We start from the raw sequence: 27,060 nt of genomic DNA on the forward strand, positions 1-27,060 counted from the left end.
TATGATTGCTGCAGAGCAAAGGCGACCAGTGCACCTAAAATGCGGCACTCTCTTCCTGCAGCTGATGGCCCCTCTCCTCTCAAAGGTGCCACTAAGGTGTTTGTGACAAAAGATCAGGTGATTCCTGGCCGGAAGGGGCTGACAGAGATGAGGGGCTGTGGTAGGGGGTTGTTGTCTGGAGCTGGCTGGGGACGAGGAGTTGAGTGCAGACCTGGGGGTCTGGCTCATGCCCCCCAGATATGGACCGGCCGAGGGGGTCCGGTTCGCATGATCTACAAGCTCATGCTTTAGACCCTGTTCCTGTCATTGAGTAAACCTCTGTTTATGCTGGCTTGAGAGTCACGGTCGTGACTGCAACGTGGGGCCTGGCAGGACCCTGTGGCTTCCCATGGACCCCGCTGGGGCGGGACTCGCCTTGTGGGAAGTGCACGGAGTGGACGGAGGATGCTGAATGCTCAAGGAGAAGCTGACCCAGGCAGGTGAAGACGTGAGCTTCTTGCCTCTTGAACAAGTTGCTCCAAGGGAGAGGAGGCTCCCAAGTCCTGACTGGCTTAAGGAGCGTTCAGAGCATCGTCCGGGAGACTTCGTAGACAACTGGTGCAGTGTGGGTGTACCGCCCGTGAATTGGCACTTCTTCCAGTAGTGACTGGGGAAAGTAAACAGAGGGCGATTTAATGAGGACAGGCGTGCTGAGCTGAGAGTAGGAACGGTTTCCAGGGGCAGTTAAAACCGTCTGGAGATTTGTAGTGACAGCGAGAGGACTGTTGACAGTAACAGGGTCCCCCCTGAGGACTTCAGTGAGCAGTCTCAGGGCGAGGAAGCTTGTCCGCTCGACCCTGGGAGAGCAGAAGGATTTTTGCAGTAGAGGGGTTCCCCTGGGGATTGCAGGTAGCAGTCCATGGGGCACGTGAGCTTGCAGCTCGACCCTGGCAAAGAGGTGATCACGGAGATAGGATGCAACCAGGGGTTCTTCCTGGAACCATGGGGGAGCCAAGGCAACAGGGCCTGTGAGTCCAGAGCCACTTGGGAACGTGAAGGATCGGCCTATCACCGCTCCTTAGAAGGGACATTTGTGTCCTTGTGCACAAAGAGAGAGTTCGCATGGGGAAGTTCACCCGGCACAGTTAATCGATTGCGTTGGAGGAGGAGGACCGCTTCTGATCTGAGGAGCAGGGATTTCCTGACCAGATGATCTGGGAGCAGGCTTGGAGAGACGGCGGCAGGCATCCTTGAGTCTGGTCCCCAACAACGAGTGGGTTCTTTCATGTCAGGTTTCCCATCAGGAGGAGTCGGAGTGGATGGGATGGGAGCGAGCCTGAGAGAGCGAGAGGAACCCTGGAGAGAGCAAAAAGCCCGAGGAAACGTCTGCAGGGAGCAGCAGCAGCATGGACTGGTGAATGGTTGGAGTGGGCAGAAATGGGAAGGTGCAGGGGTCAGTGGGGAAATCACACCTGGGAGGTGGCGAGGCGGGCTGCGACAGAGGGGAACTGTGGTTGTCCCAGCCACGCAGTGCTGGGTGAGGCTGGTGAACACTGGGTGAAGAATCCCCGGTGTGAAGCCCCGCCCTGTCATGGCCAATACCCTGTGCAAATCCAGTGAGGGGTCGGGCCTGGTCGTGGGGTTTCCCAGGGATATCGGCTGGGAGCCCTGTTGGGTGGGTGTACTGTCTCCCTTGGGACAGGACCAGGCCTCGATTCCTTAACTGCCAGGGTTTGAATTCAAACCGGGAACCAATGGCTAGGCATGGAAATGGCAGTGAAAATGCAAATGACCTGCCTGGCAGTGGGGGGGCTGCTGACTGCAGGATACCTGCCTACCTGTAACCAGCCCCCTGGACTGAGGGGAGGAGAGATCCCCGCCCCTCACACGGAGGGCTCACGGCTGGTCTGATCTGAGACCACAGAGCAGAGAGCTCGCTGCCCCCCCCATGGGAACACGCCGGGCAGCGCTGATCATGTGGGGAGCTGAGACCCCAGCTGAGTGGGGGACACCCGGCAAGGCAGGTCAGTTGCCAACCAGGTACCGGTCAACTGCTGGTGAATGATTACCAGCAAGGGGGGATGCCCAGGACAGGCTCCCGGGAGCTGTACCCAGGCCCAGCCAGCGAGAGGAGCAGGTCCCACTCCGCCCATGCAGCATGAATCCCAGACCGACTGCAGAGAGATCCTCCTTGAGCAGCTGAGATTCGCCAGCGCCCCTGCCAAACCCCTTGGGAAGGCCAGGTGACAGTCCTCGGGGATATTCCTACCAGAAGGCGCACATGGATAGAACTGGGAATCAGGAGGCACGCTGTGGTCCCATGAAACCACTCGGTTTCCTGCCAAGCTCTGGACTGGATGAGATGAACCTGACCTGATAGGCAGGACTGCGAGAAAGGGGAAGACCCCCTCACAGGGGATCATTCCTGATGTGGAACCAATCCCCCATCAGGTGTTCCCCATTCAGAGTCACTGGGAAAGCAACCCAGATCCTGGATGAGAGAGGTCTAGACACTGCTGGCTTAGATGGATCCAGCATTTTACAGCCAATGGGCCTATCCGTGGGTGATCCCAAGGATGCGGATGGTCTGGTTTATGGGGGCTATCATGAAGCTTAAAAGCCATTCACAGCGTCCGTTGCGACCCCATGCCTAGGCTGGGGAGATTCCTAGACACAAGCTGAGGGGATGGAGAACTTGGGCCCTGGCAGACACTGATAACATGTGCACTTTAGGCGCAGACCTGGGAGGACAGGTGTCCAGGGGAAAGAGGGGGCTGGGCTGCCCTCAAGGAGGTGGGATGACGGTAAAGCTGGAAAGTGAAGGAGGGGACGGCAAGACGGGTGTGTACCCATGGCCACACAAGTGGGGAGTCAGCTGCCCAAGCCGCAGAGCTGGCCAGGCCAAGATGGGGGGCTCTTAACCAAAGACAGCCCCGATCAATGGACCAGGTGCTGGGAGAGGACCCCCGTCCCAGTTTGAACCCCAGGGTATGAAAAAACAAAAAAAAAAAAAAAAAAAAAAAAAAAAAAAAAAAAAAAAAAAAAAAAAAAAAAAAAAAAAGAAGAATAAGAGCAACAAGGGTATACAAGAACAGAACAAAAAAAAATACAAAAACTAATCAAAAACGACAAAAAAAAATAAGCAAGAATGAAACATAGACAGAAAATAAAGCAATACAAAAAAAGACAAAACAAAAAAAAAAAAAAAAAAAAAAAAAAAAAAAAAAAAAAAAACCGAACTAAAGGAGAGAGCGTCAAGAGACTGGACTGTCCTGTGATAACTCAACCCAAGAATGGGAGAAGAGGATGATAGGGGCATCCATAGGAACGAATTTGAGTGGAGTTCAAACTATCCAACAAGGTTCACTAGTCTGAATGACCTGGCTCAGTTCGGTCTCGAAGGGGGAGAGAGTGACCAAATGGGAATGTTGCTCATTTAGTTTGCTGCTGACACTTGTGTTGGTGCTCAGTGTCCCTGCTGCAAGTTCTTAGTATCTAGGTGGTGGGATAACGGGGGTGTGATTGCTGCAGAGGAAGGGGCTGCACTAAATGCTGGCACTCTGTCTCCTGGCAACTGATGCCTGGGCCCCCTCTGCAAGGTGCCAGCGTGAAGGTGATTGGAGACAAAGAGGCATGACTTGCACTGGCCCGGGAAAAGGGGTGACCAGAGAGAGGGGCTTAGGGGTTGTGTTGGAGCTGGCTGAGGGGAATGGGGTCCTTGGCTCACGCCGCCAGAATGGACCCAGCCGAGGGTCTGGTTACTGTATCTCAAATCTTGGTTAGACCCTGTTCTGTCATCGAATAATACTCTGTTTGCTGCTGGCTGAGGCATCATGACTGCAAAGTGGGGGTGCAGGACCTGGGCGTTCCGATGACCAAGACCGCCTGGGTGGTCGCTGGGGACCCACGGAGGGGCTATGGCGCGCTAAATGCTCCATAGAGAGAGACCAGGAGGTTGACGCCGTGGGGCTTCTGCCTTGACAAGTCTGCTCCAAGGGCAGAGGAGGCTCCCAAAGTGACGCTGTGAGCTCAGGCATGTGAGCGTCAGACCTCCCTGATGCAGTACCGGAGCCCTGTGTGTCCCCGGCCAGAGGCTGCATCGGGAGTGGTGAGGGTGGCGGCGTGGGGCCAGGGCAAGCAGGCAGGGAGCGCGCCACTGCAGTAATGCGGCGCTGGGCGCTGAGCCCAACCTCCTGCATATCTGCCCCCCACTGCCGACTTCCCCTTCGTCCTACACCCTGCCCCAACCCTGCCTGACTCACCTGCCTGCAGCGTTGCACCCCAAGTGGGTTCGCTGGTTGCAAACGCAAGTCTTGGAAATGGCTGCAGGCTGTGCTGTTCGTGGCTGAGAGCCGGAGAAGCAGTTGTGAGCACGACCTGGGAGAAAGCAGAGACGAGGCTTCTGGGCACAAGCCTGCTGGAGGGCAGGCGTGGATTTCTGGAGTGTGACAAAGTGGAATGTTCTGTAATATTTGTATGACCCTATGTGGGACTCAGTTTCCCTATGTTTGCATTGTCACAGGGAGAACAGCCCAAACTTCAGCAATATAATCTCGAGCATGTGGCGGGAACAAGATTATAACTCACGGGGTCTGTTTTAATAGTTGTAATGTTTTATATCTGCCTTGGATTTCCTTGCTAAAGGCTGGTAAAGTCCCCATCAGGCTGGCTGTGTTGGCTTTATTCATACACCTTGGTCTGGTAGAATTACAGTTTGTTTCTCTCTCGTACCCTAGATTCAAGATGTCGGCGCCTCTCTGGCTGGCTGCCCTGTCGCCATCTCCCGGGCTCAAGATGTCTACGGTGCAGCACATTAGCCAGCAGTGGTGAGTGCCCCATCCCATCCTCAGGCACTAGCATCAGGACACTCCGGCTGAACTGGAGAGCACTTTTGCCGCTCAATTACTCACCACCAATTCCTGCAGATTATAAAGGACAGCAGGGAATCAGGAGCAACCGGGGTATTCAAGTGTTACATAGTATAAATTTTCCAATCATTAAGGATTCCTGGTTCTCCCTGCTCTTGAGAGTGGGAGTGGGGGCTTAGTGGTTGAGCAGGGGGGCTGGGAGCAGGACTCCTGGGTCTCTCCCCAGCTCTGGGAGGGAAGTGGGTCTAGTGGTTAGAGCAGGGCTGGGAAGAAGGACTCCTGGGTTCTTCCCTGAGCTCTGGTTGAATTATTAACAAAGACTTTATTTCTCCCAAGAACTCAGTGGGCATTGAGTTAAATCAGTGCTCACTGAAAATAAAACGTGTTTTAAAGAGTCTAACCACAATGCTTTCCCATCCCAGGCCTTGTCTACACAGGGAGCATTCTCACCAAACTTAAGATGCGATTGGTCAGTATTCCCAGTCTATGGGGGCACTTGTCTGCTGAGAATCCGCGGCTGTTTTCAGTGGAGTGTACGGCTTGCAAGGGCTTTCAGCTAGATTGAGAAAAGGCCGCACTTAACTGGTGGATAGACCAGTGTCACTGTACTGGTGTAATCACACCTGTTTCACTTATAGCTGGGTTATTCAGAGCTGTTACAATGCTTTGTTCCGACAGCGCCCCTGCTGGGAGAGGCCAGGCTGCAGTAGCCATGGATTCCCTCCACAGCCAATGCTCCCTATGGGTTGTGGGCACATAGATCTGTATTGCCTTGGGCATTAACCCTTTGTGTCCGCTAGTTACGGCTGATCCGGTATGGTATCTCCTTCCCCTGGACCCATCGCGGCCTGGGCCGCAAAGCCAGGATGGATTCAAACAGCACTTGCCTGTGTGGTGAGGTGCTGTGGGGCTGGAACGTTGGGGTGTGACCCAGGGTAGCCCTCAGTGAACGGCAGGTCAGGGCAGGCTGCAAAAAGGAGAGCGGACGATTCTCCCACAAACTGAGGTTCACAGGTGAGTTACACTCACCACCACAGGACATGCACAGCGCAGTTCATTAGTGTATGCACCCAGGGGTTGTTTTTTTTGGTTTTTTTACAGGCAAACATCATAAAGCTTGGGGTGCAGGGGGGAGTCTGGAGTGTGGAGGGGGGTGTGGTGTGTAGGAAGAGCTCAGGGCAAGTGATTGGGGCAGGAGGGGTGTGAGTGTATGAGGGGCTCAGGGCAGGGGGTTGGGGTGCAGGAGGGCTGTGGGGTGGGACGAGGGTCAAGCAGGGAGTTGGAGTGCATGGGGTGCAGGGTACGCAGGGGGCTCATGGTAGGGGTTGGGGTGCAAGGTGCAGGCAGGGAGCTCAGGCAGGGGTTGGGGGCAGGTGTAGGAGAAGTGTGGAGTACGGCGAGGGTGGGGGGCAGGATGCAGGAGGGTTCGGGCTCCAGCCCAGCGCCGCTTACCTGCAGTGGCGCGCTCCCTGCCTGCTTGCCCTGGCCCCACGCCGCACCCTCACCACTCCCTGTCAGCCTCTGGCGGGGACACACAGGGCTCCAGGTACTGTCACGGAGTCCCCAGGCGATGCTCTGGAACTGCTCCCACCAAGCCAGTCAGGACTTTGGGAGCCTCCTCTCCCTTGGAGCAGGACTTGTCAGGGCAGAAGCTCCCACGGCGTCACCTCCTGGGTTCTCTCCTTGGAGCATTCAGCATGCCTCTGCCCCTCCGTGGGCTTCCCACAGCGAGCCACCAGGCGGGCCTGGGGAAGCCACAGGGTCCTGCACCCCCACTTTTGCAGTCAGACGTGACTCTCAGCCAGCCAGCAACACAGAGTTTATTCGATGACAGGAACTAGGGTCTAACCAGAGATTGTAGATACAGTGAACCAGACCCCTCGGCTGGGTCCATTTCGGCGGCAGTGAGCCAGGACCCCTGTCTGCCCTCAGCCAGCTCCAGACTAACAACCCCTCCAGCCCTCCTCTCTGGTCAGCCCCTTTTCCGGGCCAGGAGGTCACCTGACCTCTTCTCCAACACCTTCAGCTGGCACCTTTGCAGAGGGGGGCCAGGCATCAGTTGCCAGGAGCAGAGTGCCCGGCATTTAGGTGCACTGCCCCTTCTCTGCAGCAATCACACCCCCTTATCCCACCACATAGATACTAAGAACTGCCAGGGGACACTGAGGCACCAACACGTGTTCAGAGCAACACTGAGAACATTCCCATTTGTCACCTCTCTCCCCCTTCGAGACCGAACTGAGCCAGGTCACTTCAGACAGTGACCTTGGGAAGTTTGAACCATCAACGTTCCATGGATGCCCCAGCATCTCTTTCCATTCTTGGGGTGAGTTACACCAGGACAGTCCAGTCTCACGCCTCCCTTTAGTCGGGTGTGCTTGATGCACTCGCAGGCCGCATGCGAAGGTTTATGCGGCTTGAACCCTTTTGCCACCCCAATACCCTGGTGTCAAACTGGGACGGGGTCCTCTCCCAGCACCCTGGTCCATGATTCGGCTGTCTTGGTTAAGAGCCCCCATCTTGGCCTTGGCCAGCTCTGGGCTTGGGCAGCTGCTCCCCACCTTGTGGCCAGGTACAACCCTCTTGCCGTCCCCCTTACACTTTCCAGCTTTTACCGTCAGTCCCACCTCCTTGAGGCAGCCCAGCCCCCTCTTCCCCTGGGACACCTGTTCCTCCCAGGTCTGGCTAAAGAGCACATGTTATCAGTGTCTGCCAGGGCCCAGTTCTTCCATCCCCCTCAGCTTGTTCTAGAATCTCCCCAGGCCTAGGCATGGGGTCGGCATCGGACGCTGTGATGGCTTTAAGCTTCTGATGCCCCATAAAACCGACCATCCTGCCTCCCTTGGGGGTCAGCCCACGGATGAGGCCCATGGCTGTAAAATGCTGGATCCCCTCTAAAGCCAGCATGGTCTAGACCTCTCTCTCCAGGATCTGGGTTGCTTTCCCGTGACTCTGAATGGGAAACACCGATGGGAGATTGGCTTCCACCTCAGGAAATGATCCCGAGGGGGTCTTCCCCCCTCTCCTCCCATCCTCCATTTCAAGTCCAGGGTTCCACTCCATCCCATCCAGCAGCTTGAAGGGGAAGAACCGGTGGATTCATGGATGGCACCACAGCTGCCTCCTGATTCCCCAGTTTACTTCCCCTGGCGCCCATCCTGGTACAGGAATCTCTCCCGCAGGACTGTCCCTGCAGCCTTCCCCAAGGGGGTTTGCAGGCTGTGCCAGCAAGTTCCCTCAGCTTCTCCAAGGAGGGATCTCTCTGCAGCTCGGTCTGGATTCAGCTGCTGGGGCAGAGAGGGACCTGCTCCCTCCGCCTGGCTGGGCCTGGGGTCACAGCCTCCCGGAGCCCTGTCCTGCGGCTCCCTCCCTGCTGTGTGTATCACTTCCCACAGCACGTTCTGGACCCGTAAACCTGGTTGGCAGCGACCTGCCTTGCCGGGTGTCCCCCACTCAGCTGGGGTCTCAGCTCCCCCCATGCTCAGCGCTGCCTGGGCTTGTCCCAGTGGGGGCAGGCAGCGAGCTCTCTGCTCTGTGGTCTCAGATCAGAGCCAGCGTGAGCCCCCTCTCCGGTGTGCAGGGGGCGGGGCATCTCTCCTCCCCCTCAGTCCAGGGGGCTGGTTACAGGTAGGCAGGTATCCTGAGTCCAGCAGCCCTCCCCACTGCCAGCCAGGTCATTTGCATTTTCACTGACCATTTCCTCCTAGCCAATTGGTTCCCTGGATTTTGAATTCAAACCCTCGGCAGTTACAGGAGCAGGGCCTGGATCCTGTCCCAAGGGGAGCGTCACCCCCCAACAGGCCTCCCAGCCGATATCCTGGAAAACCCCAACGACCAGGAGGCCCGACCCCTCTGGATTTGCACAGGGGATCTGGCCATGACAGGCGAGGGCTTCACCCGGGGATCTTACCCAGGTCGTCACAGCCCCTCAGCACCTGCGGCTGGCACCACCCACAGTTCCCTCTGTCCAGGGCCTCGCCACCCAGGTTGTGTTCCCCACTGACCCCTGGGCAGCCTCCCCTATGTGTCTCCCACTCCACCTCACCAGTCCCTGCTGCTGCTGCTTCTCCTGCAGCTTTTCCTCGGGGCTTTTTGCTCTCTCTCATGGTCCTCTCGCTCTCTCAGGCTCTGCTCCCATCCCATCCATCTCCGATCCCTCCTGATGGGAAACCTGATCATGAGACCCTCGTCTGTTGGGGACCAGACTCAGGGATGCCTGCCTGCTCTGCTCCGAGCTGCTCCCAGATCATTCTTGGTCAGGAGGAATCTGCTCCTCAGTAGAGCGGTCCTCCTCCTCCAACTGCAATCGATTAACTGTGCCTGGGTGAACTTCCCCATGCGAATCTCTCTTTGTGCACAGGACACAAATGTCCCTTCTAAGAGAGCGGTGATTAGGCCATCACTTCACGTTCCCAAGTGGCTCTGGACTCACAGGCCCTGTTGCCTTGGCTCCCCCATGGTTCCAGGAAGAACCCCTGGTTCGCTCCTATCTCCGTGATCACCACCTCTTTGCCAGGTCGAGCTGCAAGCTTCCTCTGCCCCTGGGACTGCTCCTGCAATCCCCAGGGGAACCCTGCTACTGCAAATCCTTCTGCTCTCCCAGGGTCGAGCGACAAGCTCTCCTCCCCTGAGACTTGCTCACTGCAGTCCTCAGGGGACCCTGTTTACTGTCAACAGTCCTCTCGCTGGTCACTACACATCCCAGACGGTTTAACTGCCCCCTGGAACGTTTCCTCTTCTCAGCTCAGCACGCCTGGTCCTCATTAAATCGCCTCCTTTGTTTACTTTCCCCAGTCACTTACTGGAAGAATTTGCCATTCCACGGGTGCAGGTACACCCACACTGCCACCAGTTGTCACGAAGTCCCGGACGATGCTCTGGAAGCTCCCCTTAACCAGTCAGGACTTGGGGAGCCTCCTCTCCCTTTGAGCAACTGTTCAGGGCAGAAGCTCACAGTCTTCACCTGCCTGGGTAGCTTCTCCTTGGAGCATTCAGCATCCTCCGCTCCCTCCGTGCAACTTCCCACAGGCGAGTCCCGCCCCAGGCGAGGGTCCTGGGAAGCCACAGGGTTCCTGCCACCCCACGTGCAGTCAGACCGTGACCTCAAGCAGCATAAACAGAGGTTTAACTCAATGACAGGAACAGGGTCTAAAGCAAGCTTGTAGATACAGCGAACCGGACCCCCTCGGCCGGTCCATTCTGGGGGGCAGTGAGCCAGACCCCAGGTCTGCACTCACTCCTCGTCCCCAGCCATGACTTAAAACAACAAAACCCCCCCCTTTTACCAGCGCCCCTCATCTCTGCTCAGCCCCTTCCCGGGCCAGGAGTCACCTGATCTTTGTCACAAACACCTTCAGCTGGCACCTTTGCAGAGGAGAGGCCCAGGCCATCAGCTGCCAGGAGAGAGAGTGCCCGGCATTTAGGTGCACTGGCCCTTTGCTCTGCAGCAATCACACACCCTTATCCCACCACCGAGATATTAAGAACTGCACAGGGGACACTGAGGCACCAACACAGTATTCAGAGCAAACATTAAGAACATTCCCAGTCCATCACAGTACCTCCCTCGAAGCTCCCATTGGCCACAGTTCCTCGTTCCTGGCCAATGGGAGCTGCGGGGGGTGGTGCCTGGAGCAACACATGGAGCATCCTGTCCACCCCCCCGGGCCCCAGGGACGTGGTGCTGTGCCAGCCGCTTCTGAGAGCAGCATGGGGCCTGTGGCACCACGGGGGGCAAATCCCACGGGCCGGATCCCAAGCTCTGAGGGGCCAGATCCAGCCTGCAGGCATTGGGGTGTGCCTGGGCACACCTGGCACACCCGTGTGCATGCCTATGCTCTCCATCCATCACAAACTGCGCTCCTCACCCCCCCCACACCCGCGCCAGCTATCAAGAAGCAAAAAAGAAATCACACAGCCCTCTTTCATTGGTGGTGGGTATTGAAGGCCAAGGAAGGCTAAGTCTCCGCTAACCTCGGCTGTGGCCCTGCTCATGCTGTGCCCCATTGTCACAGTCAGCAGCGACCCCCTAACAGCTAGTAGCCTTATAATAGCTGGCAACCATTAGGGGAAACTGGATATCTCACGGACACAGTAGCCTGAACTTTTAAACTGTCTTCCCTTATCAGTCTTAAGGCAGTTAAAGCTGGTCTTAAGCCGGTTTTTGCTGAGCAGATTGCAGAAGTGCAGGGTTTGCTAACCACCAATCAAATGCTAACACAACCGAAGCCTAAGGGTGAGTGTGTATAAAAGATTCTTGGGTTTTGTATGGAGTAGGGTTTTTTGTACCAAGGTACAGAACTCTCCTTTCTTCTGCAGAATAAAGCAACCTTTCCTTATCCCTGTCTGGCTGTCATTGGCTCTCAGCTAGGCGGACCCGACATCTCGGTAACACCGTGGCCCCACCTTCACTCCCCCTCTCCCCTGAAGCCAGTCGGGGTGGAACCTCAAGCAGAAGCGGTGGGGCCAGGGGCTAGCCTCCCCAAAGGGGGGTTCACCCGTCACCCATGCCCCCTTTATTGCATTCCAGTTCTCTGGCTTCTAATCAGCACTGGAAAGGTGAGAAGTTATCTAAAAACTCTGCTCACGCTACAAAATGTTCTTCCAACCCCAAAGGGCCGCCACATTACCAGGTCAATAGTAGTTTGGCTCTTACCAAAATACCAACCTGCTGGCCAGTCCTTCAGTGTCCATCACTAACGGCTTGTTAGAGAGCCCAGGCAGAGCGATGTGAATTGGTGAAGCTCCCAGAGACATTCAGCGATTTCCATGTCCAGAGATCAGTTCTTAGCAGCCCTGGGGAGGTTGCTGGCTTGAAAGTCCCTCTGGAGTCACCCACGGCTGGGCTGGGTCAGTCCATCCCTTGCTCAGAGCTTCGTTGGCAGAGCAGTGACTCCGGAGGTGGGAAGCAGAACTGGAGACAACATAGAGAAGCTGCAGCTGCATTTTTCTCTCCTTTGCCATGTGGCTCGTCCGTCCTCTGTCCCAAACCTGAGCTCGCAGCACATGGGCCTGGAGAAGCCGCGCAGCCCCCTGTGCACAGGCCTGTCCGTACGTGTGCTGCTGGCTCACAGGTGCGTCCCTCGGCCTCTCGCCATGGGTCCATGGTACAGCTGACGTCCCTTGATGGGCCATAGAGCAGGCCAGGCCGTGCTGCTGCCAATCGGCCGGGGCTGTCACCAGACACACAGCACAGGGTTGGAAATACAGATCTACCCCCCTACCTGTAATTCACCATGCACAGGTGATAGAACCATATAAAAGTGATTATCCTATTTAGCGAATTATAACTTTTCCACTGATACCTTAGAGGCCATATCCGGTGAGATTCCTTGCAATTTTATAAGAATGCTATTGTAAAACATCTTACGTATTCCATACAGCATCACGGAGGCCATGGGGTGGGCTGTGTGGTCCATGTCCAACGCCTCTGACGGGATCCCCCCGCTTCCCTCTCCACAGAGTGCAGGGCTTGCCGCGACGTGGGACGCAGCTAAGCGCCGAGAGGCAGCTGGAGGTGGACACTGCCCTGGAGGAGGCGATGCTGGCTGGCCCCTGGGAGCCTGCCCAGGGGGTACAGAGTGGGGAACTCAGGGAGGCGGGTGTGGGGGCAATTGGCTAAGCAGGGGCCAGGCGGGACAGGGAGGAAGCCAGGGAATCAGGAGCGGCCTTACATGTTTAATTTTCCCATCAGGAAACCGTGTGGGTGTGGACACGAGGATGTATATAGGGGTCAGAGCTATAGAGCAGGAGGGGCTGGGTGCCAGGACTCCTTGTTCTCTCCCAGCTCTGGGAGGGGAGTAGGAGCTGGTGGTTAGAGCCGGGGGGCTGGGAGCCAGGACTCCTGGGTTCATCTCCCGGGATCTGTGGTTTAGGAGTGGGGGCTGGGAGCCAGGACTCCTGGGTTCTCCCAGCTCTTGGGAGGGGAGTGTGGGCTGGTGGTTAGAGCAGGGGCTGGGAGCCAGGGTCCTGGGTTCTCTCCTGGCTCTGGGAGGGGAGTGGGGCATGGTGGTTAGAAGCAAGGGGGCTGGGAAGCCGGACTCCTGGATTCTGTCTTCTTACAAATCCTTTTTCATTTCATAGCTTTATTATGCATCTGTACGTACCCACCCGTGTGTGTTGGGGGGGGGAGACCTCGGTTGCTTGGGGTAGCTGGGAAGTCCTTTCAGGCCTAGGGTGAATAAGGGCTGGGGAAGCCGGAAGGAGACAGACGTTAGGCGAGTCCAGCGTCCGGATACACTGGCTCTGTTCTGCCTGTGTGTTTCCTACCAACAGTTGGCGCGAGGAGCCTCTTCACAGCCCTTGCCCCACAATCTGCTCCCCTTCTCCTTGCACTGGTTGGGTGGCAATGGGCACTGTACTATGCTGTTGAGTTATCTGCCATCTGGCTCTCGGTCTTTCCCTCTGTACCCCCCCAGCTCTTGCGGTGTTTGCCCCTCACTCCGACCGCAGCTTCCTGCCGCCCAGCCCTCCCCCCCAGTCTTGCAGTGCCCTCACTCCCGACCTGCACCCCCTGTCCCCCCAGCTCTGCAGTGCCCCTCATTCCCGACCTGCGCCCGCTCGCAGGACCACAGCCTGCCCCCCCCGCTATTACAGTCACTGTAGGGCAGAGAAGGGATCAAGGGCCCCTTCCAATCACCTGACCCGGGACCAGGGTCCTGCTGCCCGTCCCAGCCCACGTCCCCACACTGACTTCAGGGGACTGCGCTGTTGAATTGCCACAAGCACCCCGCTGTCCCAGATGGCCCTCCTGGCATTGACCGGGGTTTGTCGTAGGCATCCGCTGGCGGGAGTCCATGTTGGGGTGTAGAGATGCAGGGTGGGGTGGGGGTTCAGCAATGGGGCTGGGTGGGGGCTGTGCACAGATTGGCATTATGTACATTGAACTGTCTCTGTTGGACATTCCTTTGCACTGCCGGCTGGACCCCTCAGCTCTACCATGACTCCTCACTCCTGCCCCCAGCCCCCTGGCCCTCCATCTGGTGTAATTGCCCAACAGAGTGCGCAGACCGGCCATAGTACCCTCCTCAGACCTCCCAGGGTCCTGGATTGTCCAGGCCAGAGTCAGCGCAGCCCAGACAGAGAGCAACGGCAGCTGAGGGTTAGTTGCCTTCCGCTGGGGGACACTGTTTTCCGTCCTACGGAGCAAGTTCTATGGCAGCGGAAATCGCTGCGAGTCTCCTTTCTTCCTTTCGTACTGAGTGCTTGCCCCCCAAAGCTCCAGGCGGGTGTATATGGGGCGCCATGCCACAGATGCCGGCAGGGGGCTCAGACAGGGGCGCTGGGCTGCGGGGAGCCTGGGAGGGGGGCTCTAGCAGGGGGCTCTGGGCTGCAGGTGTGTGGGTTGAGGGGGTTCCCAAGGGTCCCACAGGGGGCACCGGGCTGCGGGGAGCTGGTGGGGGCTCGGTGGGGGTGCTGTGCCAAGTAGGGCAAGGGGGGGGCTTGGCGGGGGGCTCTCTACTGGCAGTCAGTTCTGCCCTCGTTGCAGTACTAGGGGACCCTGATGGAAGCATTTATTATTCCCAGGTATTGCCAGTGTCCTATGAACAGTTTCCCCACCCCAGAGGTGGCCGCATCTCACCGCCTGGCCAAGGGGTCCCTGTATTACCAGTTCTTGTGCCCCACCGCAGAGGGGCTGCATCCTAGCACCAGGCAAGGGGTCCCTGGATACCCACTGACCAGAAATCATGTTGGGTATTTATCATGGCAGATGCTTCCCTTTGAGCCAGTCCCATTGGGTAGTTGGGAATTTAGCTTCCATCCCCACAGACACCTGGTTCCCTACTGGAGTTTGGGAGTCCCTGACAGAGAGTCCTGGGCTCTGGGCTCGGTCTGGTTTCACACCCCTAAATGCCCGACTGGTCGTCCCCTGCCATGCATGTGAGAAATGGGGGTGCCCCAGGGGTGCTAGGCATGAAACCCTCGCTCCCTGCTGCAGGTGTACAACATGAGTGGGGCGCGGCTGGCCCTGACTCTCTGCGTGCTGAAACGTCGGCCGGGTGCGGAGAAGGACATCGAGGCACTGAACAAGATGTATACGACTTTTGGATTTCAAAACACACTGGTCAAAGACCCGACTGCATCAGTAAATAGCACTATAACCAGGGCACCCTGGTGGCATGGGGCTGGCTCTGCAGCAACCCTGCCTCAGTTTCCCCATAGGCCCTCCAGCTGGATCACTTGAGCTCTGTCCCCTTTCAGATCATGCAGCGTCTGCCCATAGTCAGTCCACCCTGGTGTCTCAGGAACTCCTGCAGGAAACGCCACCTTCAGCAGCCCGATGCCCAGCCCCGTGACCCCCATTCATGTTCCCCACCAGAGTTCACCAGGCCCCACCATATCACTGGCCCCAGCAGTTCGCTGATGTTTGGGGCTTTCTCAGCCTACTCCCCTTAGGGGGAGAATTTGCTGCTAGGAGTCGGGGACATGGGAATGAGGCTTTGCCTGCGTTAGCCGTTCACACAGCGCCCAGAGGCAGGTGCACTCCCCATCATTGCTTTCCTGACCTTCACAATTTCCTCCCGAAGCAATTCCGGACTGAGCTGGTGAGCTTCCGAGAGCGGATAGACCAAATCCGAGGCCCGGTCAGCTGCAGCTTCGTGGTCATCATGGCGCATGGGGACAGCGGAGTTGTCATCGCAGCCGATGGACAGGACGTGAAGCTGGAGGAGCTGTTCGCAGAGATGACCAACGAGACCTGCCGAGCGCTGCAGGGCAAACCCAAAGTCTTCATCATCCAGGCCTGCCGAGGGGGTGAGTCTGCGGCTCAGATTCCCCCTCCTTTGAGTGGGGAATCCAGCACCAGATTTAATTCTTTCATTCCGACCCCTCCTCCCTGGCCACGTCTACACAGAGGTGGCTCGCTGGGCGGGTGAGCCTCCTGGCAGAATGGACAAGCGGAGCGTGGGAGCCTGAGCAAGGGGCTGGGGGATCTCCCTAGAAGAGCGTCAGCCCATGACTCTGTTTAGAGCTGAGCTGATTCCCCCTCCCCCACAATTTTTGGACTCCTCACCCCACAAGGGCCTGGCCAAACGGCAGAGACCCCGTGACTGGGTGAGTTGTGCCCTACTGAGCTTCAAGGGGGAGCTGCAGAGGCAAACTCAGTCATCCCCGGGGTAAAATCTATTACCTTTTCCCGCCCCTCATCTGTTAGCTAAGGGAGGTAACCCCAAGCTCCCAACAAACATGGGTTACAGCTACAATTTCCTTTTCTCCACACTCAGATTGTAACACCTGTTTAAGCAAACCCAGCATAGCCATCCCCTTCTATTTTGTATCTCACACACACAAACTGCATTTGAAGAACACTGAAGTTTCAAAGTCGAGCACTGAAAAGTGAGGGAAGGCCAGAATTAAGGATGCCCCACAACCTTAACTCTGCCCTGTTGTGTCCAATAGCTTGAAGTACAGGCAGCAGTCCCAGCTCAGTGTCTAACACATTGCCCCACTCGTTCCTCACCCCATACACAGGCAGAAAGGAGGCATTTGGCTTAACTTGAGTTATACCTCAATTTAACTGATGACCAATGAACTCAAGGTAGGGTAAGAAAAACTTACAGGGGGTTGCTTCCTCATTCTCCTCCTCCAAACGCTGCTGTGCCACAAGGTCTGCAAAAAACTCGCCAGCAGTCACGCAGGCTGGGACCCCTCCGGTTACTGGTCAGTCTGGTCTCATTGCTTCCTTGGGCTCCTCCATCTGCTTGTCTCCCATTGGCTCTCTCTTGGTATATACCAATGCTGTTGGCTCTGCGGGGCAGGGATCATGGTTTGTTCTAGGTCTGTGCAGCGCCTGGCGCAGCGGGGTTGTGGGCCATGTCTAGGCTCCTAGGATATCCCCTAATACACTGAATAGAAAATGCACAGCACTAACACAGGGGAGTCTAAGACACATAATTAATAATGACTTTATGATGACTTCTTTTCTGAGCCACTCGGAAATGCGCAGAAGGCATCACAACACCACAGGGAAAGAGGCACAGGCCCTGCCTGCAGGTCTTACAGCTAAGAGCCTGGCAAAAAGGAGCTCTTTTTGAAAAAAACAAGAGTTGCTCGTTTTCATTCCCCGAGCGGCTCCCAGCTGCGAGTGCCAGCCTCAGGGCACACGTTAGTTGAATTAGAGCCTGTAGCCCAATGGCACCAGGTTCCCCCGGGCAGAACCCAAGCAGTCCAGAGACTGAGAATCGCTCCCTGGATCCAGTATTTTATAGATCTTGTTCACAGGCGCCTTTGTCCCAGTATGGGCTCTGACGGATCACCTGTGCAGACTGTCTGTGGGCTTCCACCATGGCTTTGAAGTTAATGTTCTACTTCCTATCGTGCACAAGTAGGGTGACCAGATGTCCCGATTTTATAGGGACAGTCCCGATTTTTGAGTCCTATTGCCAGAATCCCGATTTTAGGCTCCTATTGCCCCACCCACTCTGTCTCGATTTTTCACACTTGCTATCTGGTCACCCTATACACAAGTGACCCAGCACCAGTGATCTACATAATGTAATTGCCGACCTTTCATTCCAGTAGGGCCGGAGAGGTGGAAACATTTCAGGTATCATTCATTAGTATTTGTGCATTATTTAAATCTTCATCTAAATGCTAACACATCATCAGAACATAAGAACGGCCAGACTGGGTCAGACCAAAGGTCCATCCAGCCCAGTGTCCTGTCTGCCGACAGTGGCTAGTGCCAGGTGCCCCAGAGGGAATGAACTGAACAGGGAATCATCCAGTGATCCATCCCCTGCGCCCATTCCCAGCTTCTGGCAAACAGAGGCTAGGGACACCATCTCTGCCTGCCTGGCTAATAGCCCTCAATGGACCTATCCCCCATGAATTAATCTAGTTCTTTTTTGGATCCTGTTATGGTCTTCACTGTCACAACATCCCCTGGCAAGGAGTTCCACAGGTTGACTGTGCATTGTGTGAAGAAATACGTCCTTTTGTTTGATTTAAACCTGGTGCCTGTTAATTTCCTTGGGTGACCCCTAGTTCTTGTGTTATGAGAAGGAGTAAATAACACTTATTTACTTTCTCCACACCAGTCATGATTTTATAGACCTCTATCATATCCCCTCTTAGTTGTCTCTCTGATTTAAGGCTAATTAAGCACAGGATACAGACGTGAAAAAGGGCATTGCAACAACAGGTTAATTTAGTTACACTAGTATACATCAGTCAGGGTATACGTACAATGGTGATAGGGAATAGCCAGTATGGATTTGTAAAGAACAAATCATGTCAAACCAATCTGATCGCTTTCTTTGATAGGATAGCGAGTCTTGTGGATAACGGAGAAGCGGTGGATGTGGTATACCTAGGCTTTAGTAAGGCATTTGATATGGTCTCACATGATATCCTTATCGATAAACTAGGGAAATACCATTTAGATGGGGCTATTATAAGGTGGGTGCATAACTGGCTGGATAACCGTACTCAGAGAGTGGTTATTAATGGCTCCACCTCGCTGGAAGGTATACAAGTGGGGTTCCGCAGGGGTCCTGTTTTGGGGACGGCTTGTTTCAAATATATTCATCAACGATTAGATGTTGGCATACGAAGGAGCTATATAAGTTGACGGACATAAACAACTGGGAGGGATCTGCAATGTTTGGGCAGGTTCAAATTCAAAATGAACGGAAATTGGGAGAAATGGTCTGAAGGTAACCGGATGAAGTTTAACAAAGAAATGCAAGTGTCCATTAGGAGGAACAATCAGTTTCACCACAATAAGACTGGAAGAGACTGTCTGAGGAGAGCGTATGGCAGAAAGAATTAGGTTGAGTGGACCAAAGCTAAATATGAGTCAATAGCGTGATGCTGTTCGCAAAAAAGCAAACGTGATTCTGGGCTGCATTAGCAGGTGTGTTGTTAACAAGACCGAGAAGTTTCTTCCTTACTTGCGCTGGTTCAGCTCAAGTGGAGTATTGTGTCCAGTTCTGTCCGATTAAGAAGAGGTGGAGAATGGAGAGGGTCCAGAGAAGAGAGAAGAATATACAGGTTTGAGAAACTGACTATGGAAGGCGTGAAAGAATTGGGTTGTTTAGTTGGAAAAGAGAAGAATGAGAGGGGACTGATAAGAGTTTCAGGTATCCTAAAAAGGTGTCACAAGGAGGTGGGAGAAAATTGTTCTTTAGCAGTGGTCACTCTGTTGGCGAGTGCAGAGAAAGGGCGATGTGGGCGGTGGTCGAGCATCCACTGAATGCACAATTTCAGCGGCTTTCGTCGGACCTTCTCATGATTTTGCGGGGCAAAGCAGTCGTATCCACGATGCGTCGAGCGATGCTCTGGATTTTGGCAGATTTCAGGGATGACTCGACAGGCAAGGAGGGGTGCCGTGGGCATACATTGGGGACCCTGCCTACCATCTAATGATCGAAGAAGCAATGGTTAACTGAGAAGGGAATTGAGGTTGTACTTAAGGCAAGTTCCTAACTGTAGGGTTAGTTAACATGGATAATACTAGGAGGTTTGTGGAATTCCATTCTGGGATTTTAAGAGTAGCGTTATAATGTCTATCAGGGATGGTCTAGACAGTATTTGGTCCTGCCATGAGGGCAGGGGACTGGACTCGATGACCTCTCGAAGTCCCTTCCAGTCCTAGAGTCTATGAATCTATGAATGCAAATGGCATTCAGCCCGTCACAGTCAAAGACAATAATATCCACATCTGGCAGACAAGTGAATGAACACTTTAAGACCTTAACCTGCTAGCCAGCTGACAGCATCATATCCCTGCTTTGAATTTTATGCTGAATTTTTGTTTTAAATTGACCTTGTTCTCTGGAATCCCCATCCCCCACATGCACATCAAAATTGACAGGCAAGGAGAGGAATCAACTCCAAAATGAAACCAAATGCAGAAAACAATAAAAATCCCCTCGTCTTAAAAGGGACACATTTTGGCTTTAAACTGCAAGTTGTAACTTGCTGAAAACCAAAAATTCTGTCTTTTAGTTTTTTACAATGAAGAGGAGAGCATTTTCATCAAAAATTTATTTTTTCCCATTACTTTCTAATACCCCATATCATCACGGGAGGGTAAGAAACAGACAAATCAGAGGGAAGAGAGGAGGTACAATAAAACATTACATTTTGGGCCTCCAAGGCATCTTGTGGTGGGGAATTCCACAGGCTAATTATGCTTTATATGGAAATCATGTTTCCTTGCATTGGTTTTAAATGATGTCCTTCTAGTGCTTGTTTTGAGACGTTATATGTGCTGGATCTAGCAACCGCTAGCTAAGTGTGTAAAAAGAACAGGAGTACTTGTGGCACCTTAGAGACTAACAAATTTATTTGAGCATAAGCTTTCGTGGGCTACAGCCCACTTTACTGGATGCATAGAATGGAACATATAGTGAGGAGATCTGTATACACATACAGAAAGTATGAAAAGGTGGGAGTTGTCTTACCAACTCTGGGAGGCCAATTAAGTAAGAGAAAAAAACTTTTGAAGCGATAATCAAGATAGCCCAGTAAGAATCAAACTGTTTGTAAGACAACTCCCACCTTTTCATGCTCTCTGTATGTGTATATTTATCTCCTCACTATATATTCCATTCTATGCATCCGAAGAAGTGGGCTGTAGCCCACGAAAGCTTATGCTCAAATAAATGTGTTAAGTCTCTAAACGTGCCACAAGGACCCTTGTTCTTTTTGCGGATACAAACTAACATGGCTGCTACTCTGAAACCTGGCTAAGTGCGTGTGACTCTGCTACGTTGTAATGTCTGTTTCTGAAAGGAAGCTCTTTTATGCTTTAGGAAGAGGAGACCCAGGTGTGCTTCAATGTGATAGGCTTGGAGCTGACTCGGACAACCAGCTCCGTCGCAGGCGGATTCCTACACACACCGACTGCCTCTTCGTCTTTTCATCCAAAAATGGTACCAACGTGAATCTGATTCCACCCTGCGCGAATCAAAGTAGCTGAAGCTACAGCCTTGTGCTCGCCTTGTCTCATTACGCTTTTGTTATAAGGGGAGACCAGGACTCCTGGGTTCTGCCCCTGGCTGCGAAAGGGGAGTGGGGTGCCAGAGCTCCTGGGTATAGGGTTGCTGATAAGGCTGTCAATTAATCACAGTTAACTCAAGCAACTCAAAACAAATTAATGTGATTAAAAAATTAGTCGCAGTTTAAATTGCAGTGTTAAACAGTAATAGATACCAATTGAAATTTATTATAAACATTTTGGATATTTCTACACTTTCAAATCTATTGATTTCAATTGCAACACAGAATACAAACTGTACAGTGCTCACTTTATATTTTTGATTACTGTACAAATATTTGCACTGTAAAAAAGATAAACAAAAGAAATAGTATTTTTCACTTCATACAAGTAGTGAAGTGCAGTCTCTTTATCATGAAAGTGCACCTTACAAATGTGTAAACGTTTGTGTTACATAACTGCACCCCAAAACAATGCAAGACTTTGTCCTACAAAGTCCACTCAGTCCTACTTCTTGTTCAGCCAATCGCTCAGACAAACAAGTTTGTTTACATTTGCAGGAGATAATGCTGCCTGCTTCTTGTTCACAGTGTCACCGGAAATATATTTATGTGTACAGGTGCACTAAAAATCCATGTTTCTTCATGCTTCAACCACCATTCCAGGGGACATGCGTCCATGCTAATGATGAGTTCTGCTTGATAACGATCCAAAGCAGAGTGGACTGGTGCATGTTTATTTTCATCATCTGAGTCAGATGCCACCAGCAGAAGATTGATTTTCTTTGTTGGCGGTTCAGGTTCTGTAGTTTCTGCATCTGAGTGTTGCTCTTTTAAGACGTCTGAAAACATGCTCCACACCTCATCCCTCTCAGATTTTGGAAGGCACTTCAGAGTCTTCAACCTTGGGTGCAGTGCTATAATTATCTTTATATATTTCACATTGGTACCTTCTTTGTGTTTTGTCAGATCTGAAGTGAAATTGTTCCTAAAATGAACATATTCTGGATCATCGTCAGAGATTGCTGTAACATGAAATATATGGCAAGATGCTAGTTAAACAGAGCAGGTGACATGCAATTCTCCCCCCAAGGAGTTCAGTCACAAATTTAATTAATGTTTGTTTGTTTTTTTAACAAGCGAGGTCAGCATGGAAGCACGTCCTCTGGAATGGTGGTGAAAGCAAGAAGGGGCATATGAATGTTGTATCTGATATTCTATTATTGGTTAACAGTGTGATTTAAAACTGCGATTTGTCATGATTAATTTTTAATTGTTTGACAGTCCTAGTTGCCAACTTTGTAATATTTAAAAACCTCCCTTGCCCCACCTCTTCCCCCGAGACCCCAGCTCCCATTTGCTCCTCTGCCCTTTCTCCCCTCTCCCACAATCCCCCCCTCTCTCTGCCTGGGTTCAGAGGGACTCACCGGCAGGGCTGGAGCTGCAGCTGCCCGATGCAGGTAGGAGGCAGCCCCAGCTGAGTAGGGCTGGCATCAGTGATGACCTGGCACCTCCCCACCCACAGTAACTGGACTTTGGGTGTCCGGTCAGTAGATCTGACTGGACACTGTCAGGTTCCCTTTTTGACCAGACCTGCTGGTTGAAAACTGGGCCCCTGGCTGCCTTATCTGGGAGAGGTGTGGAGACTAGTGGTTGGGAGCCAGGACTCCTGGGTTCTTTCCTCGGCTCTGGGAGAGGAGTGGGGTCTGGTGGTTACAGCAGGGAGCCAGGACTCCTGGGTTCCATCCCAGCTCTGGGGGCATAATGGGGTCATTACTATTATTCTGCAAACCTTGCCCCCGACAGTGTGGTCTTGCTGTTGGGAGCCCTAGCCCTCTGGCGCATCCTGAGGTATCTTTGTTCAGTGAATCCCAGTATCTGGTCTCACCCTGACTCCAGCAGCTTCAGGCTGGGAGGCAGCGAATTCCCACGGGGATCTGTGGTTTTACTGACTCCCTCTCCTTTGTCCGCAGGTTATTGCTCAATTAGAAGTGAAACCACAGGCTCTTGGCTGATTCAGACCATGGTGGATGTCTTCACCACATACCCCTGCTTGGAGATCATAGAGCTATTCACCAAGGTAAACGCATGGCATCCGGAGAGGTTATGTTGCTATCGAGTGGGAGGATAAGTGACCTTCTACTGTGCCCAGCAAAGTGAGATCTCCCTAGCTGCAAATCCCAGCTGCCTGAGGCTGCATGGGGTGTCTCTCAGCAGCAGCATTGCTGGTGCTTTGACAGCATGTGGCTGCCCCACAGGAAGACTATTTCCAAGGGGCATTGAGGGCTTATCAGCACCAGCATAACCTGAGGTGGGAATTTACACTGACCTATCAAAGAGGAGCAAACCCAACACGCTTATTCCAGGCTATTCTAAGTCCAGTGGGAACAGGTGTTAGAGGGCTACAGAGTGAAATGGGTGTGATGATGTGTAACTATTTGTGTGCATTTATATAACACACCCGCACAAATATACTGTAGATACACAAATACAGATGTAGCTGTATTGTATATGCACATACGTGTTACACAGACAACTGTGTAGAAATATACAATATTATTTCTATATTGTATAATTCTAACAAAGAATATATGATTTATACATGTAATATAAAATATATATTTTATAAGATATATAAAGTATGGGAGGATAAATATAAAACACAGACACAGTACAGTCCCTAGCGCTTATCTAGCACTTCTCTCAGCGGTAGATGAGTAAGCAATTTTCAAAGGAAGGACACATCATTATCCCCGTTTTACAGAGGAAAGTGTGTGTGTGTGTGAGAGAGAGAGAGAGAGGGGTTGGACCCCCCCGTCAGGGATGCCACCTGAAGTACTGGGGTTTCACTGAGCCCCTCCTGCTCCACCAGTCTGGGTTCCCTCCCCGTTTTGCTGACCTAGGCTCTCCGGCCTCTGGCAGCGCACACAGATAGGGCCACAGCCTGCTGCAGACCCAGCTCGGTGGGAGAGGGCTCCCCTAGCACTCACGTGCCCACCCCTTTGGGGAGATAAACCCAACAGAATCTTGTCTGGCACTGGAGAGCCAAATCTGCACAGCGCAGGCTCAAACAATCCCCCCTCTCCCTCGATGAAGAGAGATGAACACAACTTCTTGCTCCCCTCTCCCATTAGAAACTACATAAACTGGGTTTTATTATAAACAAGAAATAAGTTTAAGAGCAACAAAAAGTAAATTTTAAGCCATTAAATGGATAGCGAACTGAACAAAGTACCTTACCTTAGTAAATACACGAACTGACTGAGCTTAACACTCTAGATAAGTAGGAGATGAATTTAGCAAATTCTCACCCTGAGTGATAAACAGGCTGGCAGATTCCTAAGGCACAAGTTGCCTTGGCTTTCCCAGGTTTTCTTACACAGAGATCTTAGCCTGGGACCATCACTTCTCACAGGTCAGTCTTTGTTCCTCGGGTGTTTCCAGGTGTGGTGTTGTAGGGAGAGTGAGGACCCCTCATGTTGTCATTGTCCCTCCTGTATGTCTTGCTGGAAAGCTTTTTTTGCTGTGACCTGGGTCAAACAGTTCCCATTGTGTGGCGCTATCGCTGAGAGGTTTCTATTGCACACGGCTTCTGGGGCGATCCTTATGCTTGTGCATTTCTTCAATCAGCCACTAACATTGTTTGGCCTCCTCAAACACAGCACATTTGAAATACAGAGACATGGTCAATATTCCCAGCTTCAGATACAAAAATGATATGTGCATACAAATTGGATAAACACATTCAGTAAATCAGAACCTTTCCAATGAGACCTCACGTGAGCCATCTTGCATAAAGGACATCTTAGTCATCCCATAACTATATTTCCATGAAGAATATGGGGTGTAGCATCACAGTGTGTTCAGAGGTCAGGGATCAGGCCTCCAAACTCCTGAGCCTGGCTTAAAAATCATGAACGTACCCAAAAACAATGCCATCCCCAGTTGTTTGCCAGGTTGTAGCCGTGTGGGTCCCAGGATATTAATGTGACAAGGTGGGGGAGGTCATATCTTCTATTGGACCAAGGGAAAAGCTTTCAAATGACAACGGTCAGTCTGCCCCCTCCAAGGAAACCTGCCCAAAGGCCAGCCTGGGAACTACGTCATAACACTGCTAGACAGTACAACCCGTGGGCTTAACAGGGACGCTGGCTCCTTGCAACCATCTGTAACCCCCACCAGTCTGCTAGCCCTTAATGTCCCAGCTCAAACCCCTTGTGCAGAACAATCAAACCCCCTCACATGTGACCTCCTACAAGGCATGACCCCATAAGCTTCCCTGCCAGTCCCAACTGGGATTTAGCTCAGAGGCACCGATTTCTCCCTCTAGTCCTGCAGCAGAGCTCCAGAGCTTGTCTGTCTCCCCAGCAGAAGTTGGTCCAATAAAAGCCATGACCTCACCCGCACCAGAAAACAGATACAAATCTCCCTTGTTTTAAAGAGACAAGGCAGGCGAGGTCTTAGCGCCTGGGAGCTCAGTCATGGCCCAGAACCCCATTACGCCAGGTGCTGTACTTGAGGTGTATTACGGTCATGCCTAGGCTCTCAATCCTGCCCAGACCCCACTGTGCCAGGTGCTGTGCAGACACAGGAAAAAAGATGCCCCAAGGAGCTGACAATCTGACTATAGGAGGCCAGGAAGACACAGACAGATGGGGCAGAGGAGAAGAAGGGCACAAGGAAACAATGACCTGACATTATTTCAAGTTAGACAATAATATCTTAATAAAATATCTCACTTCACCCACCTTGTCCCTCTGTTATCCTGGGGCCGACACAGCTACAACACTGCTGCTTTAGTTTGAATCGGCATTCCAGAGCCAAAGATTGTGGTAGGTTTAACCACTGTCCTGAGCTAGTTGTGAGCGATAGATAAGCACACATCATTGCCCAGAACAAAGGGCTTTGTGAGTCCATGCAGGAATTTGGACCATCTGGGTGGAAGGTTTCTCTGGATATTGTTTTAACTAAGAGGTGCTGGTGCAGGTACAAGGGGAGAGACCAAGCAGAAAGAGAGAGACAGCCTGAAAAAGCAGCTGACAAAAGCCTAGAGAGAGTGAGCTTTTGGGCACTGTGCTGGCTGAAAGAGGCTTGGAGCTCTGAGCAAGAAAAGGTTCTCGATTGATTTGCTCCTATGTGCTTCCCTGAGCTTTGTATATTTTGCGTAAACAAACAAAATTGCCTCAGTGGTATCAGACTCCTTTCTCTATTTCTCTTCCCAGCTGGAATAACCTATCAATCCCTCAATTTTAGCTAGCCACTCGGGTTAGAGGGGAGAAAGTTTTGTTCCAATTCAAAGTCACCACTTCTTGCATTTTGGTCTTTCCATGTCTTGACTTTTCAGAACTCTTCAGTCTGCAAAAATAGTGTTTGTTTCGTTTGTTTGTTTGGGGGTTTTTGGTCCTAATTTGCGGAATGGCAATTCCATTTTCTGGTCTGCTTTTGCTCCCATGTTAGCCAGAGACATGCAGCATTTACACACCGTATACAAAGGGAAGATGGGTAATTCACTGGGATTGTTTTGTCTTCACCATGCCTGCTTCTCTTCACGTTACAGCTCCCAGCTGTGGGCGGTTTAAGTTATTGCCACAGGAACAACTTTCCCCTGATAGATTTGTATTCTGAAATGATTTGATCCTCTCCTAGGTAAATAACAAGATTGCTGAGAGAGAGTTCATGATGGAGGAGAAAGAAAATGAACGCGAAATCCGAAAAACTCACCCGGAAATAAAGACCACTCTGATAAAAAAGCTCTATTTGAAGGTAAATTGGAGTCTTAACCGTTTTTCTGCTGGTTTGTGAAACATACATTTCACACAGCTAACTCCACCATCAATCTCAGAGCGCCAAAGGTAAAAGAAAGCAGCACCCCTTATGCCTGTGTGACGTTACTGATATAAACTGGGACCATATAGAACATGGGTTGAAACCAAGGTCCTCTAGTGGCACCAAATGTTATGTAAACGGGGTCATATAAGGTGTCTAAGGCCAGGTTACGGGTTACTGGGTATGATTATTCTGTCTGTGTATCTGTATCATTTTGTAGTTGAACTTATGAGCATTGGCTCTATACTGTCTGTATTTCAAATTGGTGCTGTAGTTCTGGGAAACATCCCAGACAAGTGGGTGTCAGCTCTGCCTCGCCTGTTTGATGGCCCATTAAGGACCATCAGCTACACAACTGACCCATTGAGAGGAGGCGGATACGCCTTGTGACTCAGCAGGGTGTGCAGGGACTGGCCCATGTGACTGCAGACTCCATTTTGCTGTA

At 52.4% G+C, this 27,060-nt stretch overlaps 1 protein-coding gene across 2 annotated transcripts; it reads left to right on the forward strand.

The window, feature by feature from the left end:
* The first annotated feature begins 14,767 nt into the window (after positions 1-14,767).
* LOC116824094 (caspase-14) lies at positions 14,768-27,024 on the forward strand. Of its 2 annotated transcripts, XM_075064753.1 has the most exons (5): positions 14,768-14,931; positions 15,374-15,599; positions 20,606-20,725; positions 22,763-22,869; positions 26,436-27,023. In XM_075064753.1, exons 1-5 carry the CDS (start codon positions 14,794-14,796, stop codon positions 26,589-26,591), a joined length of 747 nt encoding a protein of 248 aa, XP_074920854.1. In that variant the 5' UTR covers positions 14,768-14,793; the 3' UTR covers positions 26,592-27,023. The 2 variants fall into 2 exon arrangements, with proteins under 2 accessions (XP_074920854.1, XP_074920853.1); XM_075064752.1 differs by having other exon boundaries at positions 14,843-15,599; positions 26,436-27,024.
* The last annotated feature ends 36 nt before the right edge of the window (positions 27,025-27,060 follow it).

Source organism: Chelonoidis abingdonii, chromosome 4, assembly GCF_003597395.2.
Source record: "Chelonoidis abingdonii isolate Lonesome George chromosome 4, CheloAbing_2.0, whole genome shotgun sequence".
Taxonomy (NCBI): domain Eukaryota; kingdom Metazoa; phylum Chordata; order Testudines; family Testudinidae; genus Chelonoidis; species Chelonoidis abingdonii.